The 14,633-nt window shown below is 37.4% G+C and overlaps 1 protein-coding gene across 3 annotated transcripts in view; it reads left to right on the plus strand.

The window, feature by feature from the left end:
• The window catches only part of Exoc6b (exocyst complex component 6B), a 407,149-nt gene that overhangs the window by 179,365 nt on the left and 213,151 nt on the right, over nt 1–14,633 (plus strand). For all 3 annotated transcript variants that reach the window (XM_035448826.1, XM_035448827.1, XM_035448828.1), the window contains 3 exons: nt 2,436–2,545; nt 5,990–6,101; nt 11,167–11,301. In XM_035448826.1, the coding sequence (XP_035304717.1) occupies nt 2,436–2,545; nt 5,990–6,101; nt 11,167–11,301 (357 nt within the window). The remainder of the gene's footprint in view (nt 1–2,435; nt 2,546–5,989; nt 6,102–11,166; nt 11,302–14,633) is intronic.

A 14,633-nucleotide genomic window follows, 5' to 3' on the forward strand; every position in this document is an offset into this window, starting at 1 on the left:
ACATTCACCATTGGCCTCTCCTAACCTCTCATGTCAAACCATAGCTGCTCTTTGTTATCCTTTATGCCTTAAAAATCAATACCACCTGGAGGATTTTTACACATTACCAAGTTCAGCTGTCAGCATGTAGTACAGCCTTGGCTCCTGCTGGACCACAACCTCTATATGCTCTAATGAGTCCTTATCTGTCCTGCCAGTCAGCTCCCAAATAATGACAAGGAGACTTATTATTAATTATGAAAACTCGGCCTATAGCTTAGGCTTGTTCCTAACTAGTTCTGAATAACTTCAGTTAACTCATATTATTCTTTATTTTACCATGTGGCTTTTTACCTTTCCTTCTGTATGTCCGACTCCGTCATGTCTCTTTGGTGTCTCCTGTGTACTTAGATTCATCTCCTCTATATTTTCTCTCTCCAGAAATCCCATTATACCTCCTGCCTAGCTATTGGCCATTCAGCTTTTTATTATACCAGTCACAGCAATATACCTTCACACAGTGTACAAATACCCCACAACAATGTGCTGACCCTGAGAAAATACTCCCAGATTTATGTCCTCAGTGGTGCTGGTCTCTTCTTAATCATCACTAGTTTCTAGGTTCTAACTAACCAGCATAATTGTCCTGGTAAGACAAAGGTTTTTATTTAAGTAGTTTGGGCCCCTTTTTAAGTACAGCCCCAGGTGACTAGAATCACAGATTCTTAAGGCTCACCATATCAAATTGCCCTATTAGAGTCTGTAAGGGATTCCCAAACTTTCCTTTGAAACTTTTCAAGCCAGGAGTCCATCTTCTGCATTACTTTCAACATTCTTAACTCCTGAATTCACACAGTAGTTCACTAAGCTTCAAATAGTCAATGACTTTTTTCTAGTCCAAAATTCTAGATTCCTTCATGGTTCTCTGAATAAACACATGGTCAGCTCTGTTGCGGTCAAACCCAACAACTTGGTACCAGGTCTTGACTTAAGGTTTCTATTGTTATGATGAAACATCATGGCCAAAAAGCAATTTGGGAGAGGAAAGATTTTTTTCTGGCTTACAACTCTCAAATCTCAGTGCATCATCTTGAGAAGTAAGGGAAGGAACTCAAGGCAAGAATCTGGATCCTGAAACTGAAGCAGATGCTGTGAAGGACTGCTGCTTACTGGCTTGCTTGCTTACAGCTTACTTACCCTACTTTCTTATACCACCCAGAACTACCTTCCCACAGTGAGCTGGGCCCTCCTACATTAATCATGAACCAAGAAATGTTTTAGGGCTGGAAGATGGCTCAGTGGTTAAAAGCACTGTGGCTGCTCTTGCAGAGGACTCAAGTTTGGTTCTAAGCACACACATGGCAGCTCGCAACCACCTGTAACTCCATTTCCAGGGGATCTGACACCCTCTTATAGCGTGTTATACCCCCGGCCCACACTGAATTTATATGGTGTATATGCATACATGTGGGCCAAACACACATGTACATAAACTAAAATAGTAAGTGAATAAATAAAAATAATTAAAAAAGAAAATGTCCCACAGACTCACTACAGCTTAATCATATGGAGGCATTTTCTTGATTAAGATTCTTTGTTCCCAATCTAAGCAACAAAGGAGAGGCTACCTTAAATACCCTCCCCTGATAATGACATTGATGACTGATTTATATGCCACCTGATAGCCCTCATCCAGCAGCTGGTGTAAGTAGAAGCAGACACCCACAGCTGATCACTGAACTGAACTGGAATCCAGATACAAAGAGGGACGAGTGAAGAGAAAAGGGATCAAGACCAGGCTAGGGAAACCTACAGAAACAGCTGATCTGAACATCGGGGAGCTCTTGTTTCCCCAGACTGATAGCTGGGATACCAGCATAGGACTGATCCAGACCCCAGGAACATGGGTTTCAGTGAGGAAACCTTGGAAATCTAGGGGACCTCCTGTAGTAGTTCAGTACTTATCCCTAGCATAGGTGTGGACTTTGGGAGCCCATTCCACATAGAGGAATACTCCCTGAGCCAAGACACTCGGGGGTGGGCCTAGGCCCTATCCCAAAGGATATGATAGACTTTGATGACACCCATGGAAGGCCTCATCATCCAGGGGGAGCAGAAAGGATATGTGATTGGTAGGGTTTTAGTTGGGGGGAGGTAGGGGAGGACAGGATGGAGAGAGAACTGGGATTGTCATGTAAAACAATCTTGTTTCTAATGTAAATAAAAAATCTGCAGAGAAAAAAAGATTCTTTGTTCTCACATTAACCTTGTTTGTATCAAGTTGTCTTATTCTTTTAAGTATCAGAAATCTCTTGGAATTTTTTTTTTAACGTTTGATACTGTTAAGTCAATACTTCACAAAGTAGGACAATGCTGTTTTTTTTTTCATTTTAAATAATTTTCAAGTGTCTTCAATGGACTTAGTGACTTTCTTTCATTACTTCTTGCATTTGCAGCAGCCATTTCCCAAAAAGTTTCCTTTCTCTGAATTTGTGCCAAAAGTTTACAACCAGATTAAAGAATTTATCTACGCCTGCCTGAAGTTTTCAGAAGATCTTCATCTAAGGTATAACAGAAGACACTGGGAACCAGTCCAGTGCTGAATTTGATATTTCCTCTAAAATATATACTGTGTAAAATATTTGCTATTCCGTTAGCTATGAGTTTGGAAGCATTGGTATAGGCTTTCACTGTGGGACACTCCTCTTTATAGTTATGGCGGTAGGGAAAAGCTTTTGAATAACTAAAAAAAGTATATATTATTTTAGGAAATATCAGCAGATAATTACTGGAAATTCTAGTTTAATCTACTCACTTTACCATTCTGCTAGATAAAATTTTATAGTGAGATTAGAGCAATAACACAGTCTTTAGAAATAGTATTGTTGGTCTGCTAGCATGTCTGTCTTAATCACAGGCTTCTTTGTTTCTTTGCTCATTTATTGGTTTAGTCTGTGTATCTTTTGGCAAATATCTACTTAGGTGCTATTTAGTAGTAAAGGCATTAAGAACCTAAAAGAAGGCCTTTATCTCCAAGGAGGATTTTACCTACCCGAGGACTGGAAAACTAAAATTAATTGCTTCAGAAATTCAGGATCTACACAGCAGCCATACTGCTCAGGCCAAGAGTGCCTGAAAAGGCTCAACACTGTATCTGTACCTACACTTGGTAAACTTACAAAAATAATTAATGAGCAGAGCATATCTTATGTCCAGCTTTTCTGAAAATAAGTATAATTAGTAATTGGGTTGAGTCACTTCTCTATTAACCATTCTACTACTTTGGGTTGAATGTAAGTCTTCTGGTATGCTAGGCAAGTTCTCCACCAATGAGCTGGTCTCCAGCCTTTGTTACTTTAAGATACTGAGACAAGTTGCCCAGCACAACTTTGAGTCTCATCTGTAGCACATGCAAGCCTTGAACTTGCTTTCGGAAGAAAGCATTAGCCTCCTGTGTAGTGCAAAAAGCTCTGTTAATTATTGTTCTTACTATGAAAAAAAAATGAAACATGGGGATTGTACAATTATTTTTTTCATCTAAAACCAAGATTAATTTTATGGAAAAGCCCCCTCTTGAAAGAAAATTACTTTTGAAAGGTAACCACCAAGACATTTTTTTCTCCATGGTTTCCATCCTATGATTGTAGCCATACAATACACCCCAATGATTGTAAAACCTCACATCAGAGGTCAGTCTTTAAGGTCTTATGTATGTTATTGACAGGAAATTATTTTAAGTCAATTGCAAAATGGCCTATTTTCACTTATTCTTTTGGGGAAAGGTAATATTGGGATAATGTGGATAAGTTATTTAAATGTTTTTCTTATTTGAATCCTAAGTTTTTGAATTAAACTTTTTTTTAATGGTAGAGTGGTTTTCTTCTTTCTTATTTTAGTTTTTCTTTTCTTTTGAGAGTTGATTGTTTATTAAGTTGTTGATCCAAAACTTCCTTTGATGAATTTTATATTCACAATTCAAATGAAATATTCCATCAGGTTGAAGGAATTCTGTACTTTCTCTTTAATTCTGGGTTGACATTTGCCTTTTACCTCAGAATATATTTTCCTTGTAAATTGGAGTCAGAGATCATTTCTTCAATTAGAGCTGTCCCAGAATAGACTTAGTTTGTCAAGTGGGAAACAGTCCTCTTATAGTGTCACCTCTCAAAGTCAGAGCAATATTAGATGGAGATTTCTTAGTCAGCTTTACAACGTAATTGTTAATTTTTTCCAATATGAATATTTTCCCTTCCATCAGACAATGTTGAAGATTATTATATATTATGAAGAGCTGGATTTAAGAACAAGAAAAGCAAACAAACAAAAAACCCTGTAGTTTACCCAGTGACTCTGCCTTAGAATTTTATATTTGAACCATTATTGATTATGAATGTCTGCTGAATATGCATTATGCAAGTAAAAAGAAAATACCCCTAAGACCACACACACACACACACACACACACACACACACACACACACACACACACACACTGTATTATCCATAAGTTCTGAAGCTACACAGCTATTTTGAATGTTTTTGTCAGTAGCAGGGTCTCCTATAATAAAGTCATACTCTGACATTTAATTAAAAGTACAATGCATACATAGATTTTTGTTTTCCTTAACACTATGAAAGTAAATCATTGTAAAGAATTTTGGAGTGTTTTGGCTTTGAGAGAGAGAGAGAGAAAGTTGGAGGCCCTGTTGTCTGGGTAAGTACCTCAATTGCTAAGTGTCTCTAGGGCCACTTAAGAGAACAGGAGAGAAAAAGATTTTTAATAGAATATTAAATTTGCATTGAAATACCATCTTACTGCAGTCTAAACAGCTGTCATCAAGAAATCCAACAGCAAATGTTGGAGAAGATGCAAAGAAAGAGGAACCCTTATTAATATAACTATTATGGAAATCAGTTTTCAGGTGCCTCAAAAATTAAGAATAGAGCTACCATGTGACCTAACTATTCCAGTCTTTATTTATGTCAAGAGAACTGCACATTCTGCCACAGATATTCATATATCCATGTTCATTGCATTTATACATCTCTATTCACTATTGCAATGAAATAGAACCAGTCTAAATGTCAATCAACACATGAATTGATGATAACAATCTGGAACATATAAAATAGAATACTATTCAACTCTAAAGAAAAATAAAATGACCAGATTGCAGGAAAATGGATCTATTTAGACTGTTTAATTTTAAGTGAGATCACTCAATCTCAGAAAGAAAAAAAACCTTTTTTTCCCTCATATGCAAAATATAGCTGTAATGTTATATTCATGTATATAAACAAATACATGTGTGTAGTACAGCATATAGAAAGGAGACTAAAAAGGATAGTTTAAGTGATGAGGAAAATGAAACCAGTTAAAGAGATGTAAACTAATTTTTTTCTTTTAGCTTTAACTCTGGTGTGTGTGTGTGTGTGTGTGTGTGTGTGTTATGTAAATGCATAAAAACATAATTGATACTGTCTGTGCTTCAGAATGGTTCCCTTTCTGAAACTGCAATTAACCTGAATTTCTTTTTAACTTATTTAAGTTTTATTTGCATTAGTATTTTGCCTGATGTCTGTTATGAGAGGTCAGATCTTGGAGCTAGAAGCAATTGTAAACTGCCATATGGTATTAGAAGTTGAATCTGGGTCATCTGGAAGAGCAGTCAGGGCTCTTAACCTCTGAGCCATCTCTAGTCCCTAGCCTGCACTTCTTAAATTATTCAAATGTGACAAAACAATCTAGGCATATTTCTGTAGGTAGAATTTTTTTAATGAAGGCAAAACAAATGTTTAATAGAACAAAATCTGAAGTATTTGTTAAAATTCTTGGGATACTTTCTGGCACACTGTACACATTATATGTCACGGCTGCCGTTATTACCACTGCTGCCTCTGCTTCTGCTAATCCAGCTACAACTCTTACTATAGTAAGAACTGCTGGTACCTGCTCATTTGCCAAATCTAGTTACTTAGATTGCAACTGATTTCATCATTTACATTTTAGCTCCACTGAAGTTGATGACATGATCCGTAAGTCTACAAACCTGTTGCTGACCAGGACTCTGAGCAACTCTCTGCAGAATGTCATTAAGAGAAAGAACATTGGCCTTACTGAGGTAAAGTGGCTCTTAGTGAAGGTGATCATGCCAGATGTATTGTGCATGTACTTTGCCTATGTTTATTATTGATGCCAGGGATCTTAGCACTTGGGTCCCTTGGTCAATGTTAGATTTACTTGTCTTTTATTGTTTTTATATCTTCCAGATATGATTGGTAATTGCTCTATCACCACATTACCTATTTAGCCAAAGCCTGGTGATTTGTGATTGAAGTCCAAGAGAGGAAGTAATCGCTTACTGCCTCTCCTAGTAAAGTGAGAAAGGTCCTTTCACTCATTTGTGGTGAAGATTTGACATACTGAAACCTAGTCATAAAACCAGAAGTTATGTGATTTCCATTCCTTTGGAAATTTAGGGTTTCATGATCACATCTCACCTTGCCTCTCACTGAAGGTACTGTGCCTCAAGTGAGAGCTTAGGCTAAGGAAATTTTTTCTTCAGCAGTTACAGGCTGTGGACCATCTGTTTCTTACAGATATAGTGCAGATTCAGTGTCAGTTCTGCTAGGAATAATGAAGATTTCTAATTACACAATGTCAAGAATTATGGTGGAATTCAGAAAATGATTAGTGATACTATACTGTACTGTACTGTACTATACTACACTGCACTGTACAGTACTGTACTGTTCTATACCCATTTTATGTATATATTATGCCAACCTGTACCAAAAAGAAATAGATGAGTACTGGCATGGAGTCTTTCTTTCTCTGCATTGAGATTAAGAACACCATGCAGTATGACACTGGCTGTGATGGGGCTATACTTACAGCAGTTTTTAAAAGTTGGAAGTCCATCTAGGCATGATTTAGTATCTTCTCCTCATTCTCCTCCAGTTTTTACTATTGCTTGGAATAGAATTGTCATGGATTAACTTTCTGTATCTGAAAATGGTCCAGCTTTTTTTTTTTAAATCAAGGAATCTGCAAACAAGGAAAAGTGGGAGTAGGGGTCAGAAACTCTTCTGTTGTTAATTAGATTGTATTGTTTCCTTTACGAATCTCAGTTGGGAAGGTCTGTACTTTGTCATCTCTATCTTCATAATGTTTCTTCTCCCAGTGAATACATTCTAAATAATAAGATAAATAGTAAAGCATCAGGTAGAGTATGTGCTCGGTTCCTGAGGACACATCTTGACATAGACACACTTGATATGTCATAATGGGACATCTCGTTCTAATCTTTTGGTTTCTCCTGATTTAAAAAATCCATTTTATACTAGACCTGACAAGCACTGTTTGCATGTCCATACCCAAAATGCTTAGTAATAGCAATGGTATGTTCTGGTATTCTCTATGGCCCAAATACCATTCTAAATATTTAGTATGTTCACTTAATGTTCACACAGTACAATGAAACGTGATGACATTGTCCCCATGTAAACATAAAGCTCAGAACTTTTCACAGAACACATGACTGAACTAAGGAGCAGCACTGGAACCAGGGAAGCCTGGGTAAAGGCAGAATGTATTCACTGTATTTTTGCATCCATATTGATGTTAATATCTATGTTTTGAGCTAAAAGACAATGAATATGAGTAATTTTAAGTTCTGTATCAGTATTTAGTTCAGCATAAGCTTTGAGATAACATTTGAAAAGGGTTTTCTTCTAAAAGAAAAACTGAAATAAGCTTTGTTCTTTGCTCTCTCTGTTACTGGAACCATTAGAATCAAAGACTGGTCCTGACAGCCTTAGCAAGTGCGGCTCAGTTACACATCCTCACAGGGTCAGTCACAGAGACAAGAAAAAGGAGATTAATTTAGTGTCCACATTGGAAAGGTGAGCAAATAGATCCAGTTCATCTTCACATTGAAGATGAGCTCCACATTCATCTTTAGGATCCTGGCATGAAGATTATGCATATGTAAGAAGTTCTGGTCTACGTGTGGTCCTGCTTATCACTAACCCAATATTGTCTGAGTTCCAGTCTGTGCTACAAGAAGTTTTCAGTTGTCAAGTTGCATGACATCTCTTTCTAGGAGACAAGTTACCCCTCTGGTTGGCACCAGCCCTTTTTTCCCCTAGCATGTAGTTAACTGGGGGAAAGTTCTAGTTCTCTGAGGCCCATTATCTCAGTAGTCTGATAACTGAAAGCAAGATACTAGTGTCTCCCTTTAAAATATCTTTTCTCCTTTCATTATGTATACATTTCACAATAAATTAACTTAAAATATTGTAACTGGCCTGGCAGAAATGATGATATATGTAAGGAAGCAGATCCAGAGGTGTGCTTGTAGGTCATAGCAAACATACAGACTTAGAGTTGTGATTATATTAGCCCCCGGCAGACCTGAAACAACAGCTGCCACTTTTGTTTTTGTTGTAATTTAGGCAAATGACCACATAGCTGTGTCCTGTTATGTCTCACACACCCATGCCACAACAGCAGGGGCAGTGCTCAAGTTAGTTATGTTAGGATACTTTATACTTAAGTCAAAAATTTGAATGAAACTTTGGAAATTTGAACTAGCAGTCCATTTATTTTGGTATTTTACTTGTTTTGTTCCTGGAGATGCATAAATTGAATAATAGATAAAGCTTTTTGAGCTGTTCTGAGATGAGAGGGAGATAAAATCCCTTACAGTCTTAGGTTAATTCATTCTTGTAAATGAGACTAGTATTGCTATTACTATTTAGTTTTTGTCTCCTTGCAGATTTAGCAGTTGGTAGCCATTAAAAGTTTGTGGCTTCTTAACTTATAGCTTTGGGTCAATCCTCTGGAAGTTTTGGGATGGTGAATTCTCTGCTTCTGGAAACAAGACAAAGCAGATCTAAGACAAATATATATTACAAGTTGAGAACTAAAACCTGCTAGGAACAGATGGCTGACATTATTTAAGATGATTACATTTCTTTTCTGGAGTTTTCCAGAATAGATTACTGGCTATACTGTCTTGGGTCCTCTGAGAGTGTGTAGGGGCAGTGATCTCCACAGGGCATTCTGTGCTACAGCTCTCTGACTGTGGTCCCTACAGGGTGTTCTGTGCTCTGGTTCTCTGACTGTGGTCCCTACAGGGTGCTCTGTGCTGAGGCTCTCTCACATCTACTCTCATACCAGCAAGGACAGATGGAAAACTTCTTGTTCCTAGTGGGATTTGTTCATTTATTTTCAGTGTGTGAAGGGGTTTTTGTTTTGCTTTTTAATAGATAAGGCCTTGCTATGTAGCCCAGACTGGACTCAAACTCAATTTTCATGCTTTAGCCTCCTCATGGATTGTGACTAAAGTGACTTCTGTCATTTGGTTATAAGAGTTGCTGTTTGCAATATAATTTTTTTCTTTGCTGGACTGCTCATAGGACTTTATATAAGACATAATTAACATGTATTATGTTGATAATTCTGTGATCTTGAAACACTGTCACAGATAATTTGAAATGTTAGTTGGGTTTAATGATAAAATGGAAGGTGCTCAGACTTTGATGATAGTCTGTATCTCGAGTTGCTTTATTTCATCCTTCAGTGTAGAGTTAGCCTCTCCCTTGCAAAGGTTTCGAAGCTGTCATTCAGGAGTGGAGATCATCAGACCTTGCTAACAGACAGTGTTCCCTCTGAAAATGACATGCATGTGTTATAAACCTAGAATGTTTAAATAGTCTATTCTGTGCTTGGCAGTAAAACATAAGGGGTGACTGACAGCCCGCTGATTCAATTCATGGTGATCTCATGTGTTGACAGATCTTTTTAAAGTCATGATAAATTACTACTGTGCCCAGCATAGCCGCCTCCTTTTTCTTTTTTTTTTAAACTGCCAAAATCCTGCAAAACAGAACAATTTTCTCTTTGACTGCCCCTGTTTTTTTTTTTTAATTTCTATAGCATGACATGATTCCTCTTATTATTAGAATTTCTTTTGACAGACAGAATGTATTCCTTATAGGTAATTCTGATTTTAAAATTACAACCTCTAGTTCTCCAGTTTAGCTATCTTCCATTTATGCCCTTATATCAAGACAACCTTGCCACTAGCCACCTTTCATCCTTCCTGGGGGACTGTTGGAACCTAGTAGTTTTAGGGGGAGGGGTGCCATTTTCTTTAGTGATATAGATACCAGTAAGTTGCCTTTGCTCCAGTAAATTACTTCCCACCTAAACTGGGTAAGTAGCTCTAATTAAACTCAGCGGGTCAAAGGCAGACAGAAGACATGGAGGTAGGAGGGAGACTTGTTGGGAAAAAGGGCTCCAGTTACAGAATAGGATGATGGGGATTGAAGGGCTGGAAATGCCTAAGATTTATTATGTAGTTGTGTATAACTCAAACAATTTAAAGTTTTACAAAGAATGGTTTGATTTAGATGATCTAAGTGTGATTTTTGTCCTTTGAAGGAGAAACTGAATCTAACAGAGTTTAATGAATTGCTTATTTTAAGGGGTATGCTTTTTCTTCCAGAGTACTTTTTTTTTTTTTTTTTTTGGTTTTTTGAGACAGGGTTTCTCTGTGTAGCTTTGAAGCCTATCTTGGCACTCCACCTAGAGACCAGGCTGGCCTCGAACTCACAGAGATTCACCTGCCTCTGCCTCTGCCTCTGCCTCCCCAGTGCTGGGATTAAAGGCGTGCACCACCAACGCCCAGCTCTCCCAGAGTACTTTAATGTTGGTGTTTGGGAAACAGACTGAGAATATTGGGAAAACTATCAAGATCAGGGGATTTGTCTTCTCTGCCTTCTGTGTTCAGGTCCTTTTTCTTATAAAGTAAGGTAGTTTATTGGCTTCTCCCAATCTAGACTAACATGTCTGTATGTTCCTTAGGCCTACTTTTGAAAATTCTGTTGCTTTTTCAGTTACACTTATTATTTTACTAGCTGTTTATTCATTTGATTCATTCAGAAATTATATTTCTTTTGTAGGGCCTATGATTAAGAATAGCAGCTTTTATCTTAGTTTAACATTTTTAAAAAAAATATATTTACTCCATAGTGACAAATACTGTTTTAAATCAGGAATACAAGATGCTCCAACAGACTGGGTTGTTTTCTTGGAGGACTCTTCCTGTAATGTAGCCTGTGGAGCACCCTGTTAACGTCTCAGGTAAATGAGTATTGCATATGCTTACTGTTTTCTAGCTTGTCCAGATTATCATCAATACAACACACTTGGAGAAGTCCTGTAAATACCTGGAGGAATTCATCACCAATATCACTAATGTACTTCCTGAGACGGTCCACACCACCAAGCTCTATGGTACCACAACTTTCAAGGTGAGAACACATTAGCATAGAGGGGATAGTCATGAGCACAGCCCATGGGCATAGTCTGGGCCATTTCACATGTGGCTTCATTTCCACAAGATGATTTATGGGATGTCTTAAGAATAAGGGAGAGCTTGATTTGGTCTTCTTTTTTCTAGACGATAAATTTAGGTACAAGGGTGGTGTGTGTGTGTATGTTTGGAACAACCACAAAATTTCAACTACATCTTCTAGATAGTGTTGATATAGCTGACATGAATATCAACTGTAGTTCTGTATTTGGTAACACTCTCCTTTCTGTGTCTAACTTTTTAAATCTTAATTTTTAGTGACAAGTCCTTACCCCAAATAGCCATTTTCTAATTATTTTACAAGGCCATAGCATTAGTTTCCACCAGCCTTAGATCAGAGAAAATGACACCTGTGTAAAACAGAAGAAGGTTTAGTGGTTGGCAAGTTTCAAGAGCATAAACACCTTCTCTTAGAAGAATCCTGTGAATCTTAATAAAATCCTATACATTACCATGTGGAACTTTTCAGGGGTATTAATCAAAAAAATGTTACAGCTTTAAATATTAGAAAGAGTGAATTTGATATAAAGATGAACCTGAGTGGAGACCAGGCCTTGTTACCCAGCTCTGGCCAGTCTAGAACTCTGTGTAGACCAGGCTGGCTTTGAACTCCTAGAAATCCACTTGTCCTCCTGAGTAGCTGGGGTTAAAGGCTGGCACCACCACAGTAGGTATGATTTGAGTTTTATTGTTATGTAATTGTTGTAGTTTTAAAACATGTTATGTAACACTCAAAATCCAAAAATGATGGCAATTAGATACATAGTAAGAGTTTTAACTATGATCCATGTCTTCTGTTGTTTCCCTTTTCCTATCCTTTTATCATTTCTCTGTGGGTATCTTCTCTCAAAAGTAGCCACCAAAGAAGAAATCAAAATCAATCCATATAGTGATTACAGTGTATGGTAGAAGGACTTTTGGAAGAATATAACTATCCACTATTGTTAGAAATGTGTGCAGTGTTGAACATGACCCAGTCCTTCCATTTCTGTGATAGCTACCAGACTGAGTGAGGTATTCACATGATGACCCTGGCATTCTTTTTTTTATTCTTTTTTTATTTAACTTTTTATTTAATTTTTACAAATTACCCACCATACCCTTCCCCCCTCCACTCCCCATAGAGGGTAAAGCCCTCCACAGGGCTCCCCAAATTCTACATCATCATCCTGGGCCAGGCCTAGGCCCTCCCCCATGTGTCCCAGATGAGAGCATCCCTTCACGTGGGATGGGCTCTCAAAGTCCCTTCTTTTTTTTTTTTCATTCATTTATTTAGCTCATAAATAAAGTCATGCACAGTTATGATACCCAATACAGTATGTTCACAATGGCATGGCTAAATTAAACTAATTAACATGTTATATCACACATATTCATCATTTTTGTTTTGAGAACACTTAAAGTATACTATCTCACAACTTTTAAAATATAACATATTGTTATCAATCATGTTTATCATGCTCTCAGTAGACCTCAAGACTTCACAGAGTTCATGCCTCTTGTCCAACTGCAGTTTTATATCCTTAAACCAGTCGTTTCCCCATTGTTAAAAATCCACATTGAAGCCTAATAGCCACAATTCTGCTCTCTGTTCCCATAAGTTCATCATTTCTAGGTTACACATAAAATTGAAATTGTGTGACATTTGTCTTCCAGTGTGTCACTTATTTTGTTTTTTTTGGCAAGCATATAACTTTACTAATTACTAAAGATGAAATCAAATTTGCATGCACAGGTGAGCACTCTCTGAAACACCTTGGATTCAGCACATATTTGAGTTTCAATTAATATATATAATTAATATATATATTAATATATATATATATAGAGAGAGAGCAATAATGGCAATATGTTATGCATCAATAGCAGCAACAGCTTTTCCAGGTTCTGCAGTCATTTGAACAAAATTGTAGAGACATCCAGCACACTCCATTTAAAAAACAAAAAACAAAAACAAAAACAACAAAAAAAGTAAAAAACAAAATCCCAGAAAACAACACAGTTCTGTTATTCTTGTGGTACTTGGCACCATTTTTTTTTTAATTAGCTTCTCAGTCATCATCTGGGAGGAAACCATTCTGAGCAACATCATTATAAACAGCTCTGATAAAGCATGGTCACTACTATGTATCATAAAGCAGGTCGACATATGAGTAAGTACATATCATGTTGTCTTTTTGTGATTGGGTTACCTCACTCAGAATGGTTTCTTCGAGTTCCATCCATTTTCTTGCAAATTTCAAGATTCCATTGTTTTTTTCTGCTGAGTACTACTCCATTGTGTAAATGTACCACATTTTCTCTATCCATTCTTTGGTTGAGGGGCATCTAGGCTGCTTCCAATTTCTGGCTATTACAAATAATGCTGCTATGAACATGATTGAACATATGTCCTTGTTGTATGAATGTGCTTCTTTTGGGTATATGCCTAAGAGTGGAATTGCTGAATCTTGTGGTAGACTTATTCCCATTTTCTTGAGGAGTCGCCATACTGATTTCCACAGTGGCTGTACAAGTTGGCACTCCCACCAGCAGAGAAGTGTTCCTCTTTCTCCGCATCCTCTCCAGCATAAACTGTCATTGGTATTTTTGATTTTAGCCATTCTGACAGGAGTAAAATGATATCTCAGAGTTGTTTTGATTTGCATTTCCCTGATGGCTAAGGATGTTGAACACTTTCTTATGTGTCTTTCAGCCATTTTAGATTCCTCTATTGAGAATTGTCTATTTAGTTCTGTACCCCACTTTTTAATTGGATTGTTTGGTGTTTGGGACTAGCTTCTTGAGTTCTTTGTATATTTTGGAGATCAGCCCTCTGTCAGATGTGGGGTTGGTGAATATCTTTTCCCAGTCTGTGGGCTGCCGTTTTGTCTTGCTGACTATGTCCTTTGCCTTACAGAAGCTTCTCAGTTTCAGGAGGTCCCATTTATCAATTGTTGACCTCAGTGTCTGTGCTACTGGTGTAATGTTCAGGAAGTGGTCTCCTGTACCAATTAATTCAAGGGTATTTCCCACTTTGTCTTCTAATAGGTTCAATGTAGCTGGATTTATGTTGAGATCTTTGATCCATTTTGACTTAAGTTTTGTGCAAGGCAATAGGCTTGGGTCTAACTGAAGTCTTCTACATGTCTGCAACCAGTTATGCCAGCACCATTTGTTGAAGATGATTTCTTTATTCCAGCATATAAATTTAGCTTCTTTGTCAAAAATCAGGTGTTCGTAGGTGTGTGGGGTAATATCAGGGTTTTCAATTCTATTCCATTGGTCTAC

This window comes from Cricetulus griseus, chromosome 8, assembly GCF_003668045.3.
Source record: "Cricetulus griseus strain 17A/GY chromosome 8, alternate assembly CriGri-PICRH-1.0, whole genome shotgun sequence".
Classification (NCBI taxonomy): domain Eukaryota; kingdom Metazoa; phylum Chordata; class Mammalia; order Rodentia; family Cricetidae; genus Cricetulus; species Cricetulus griseus.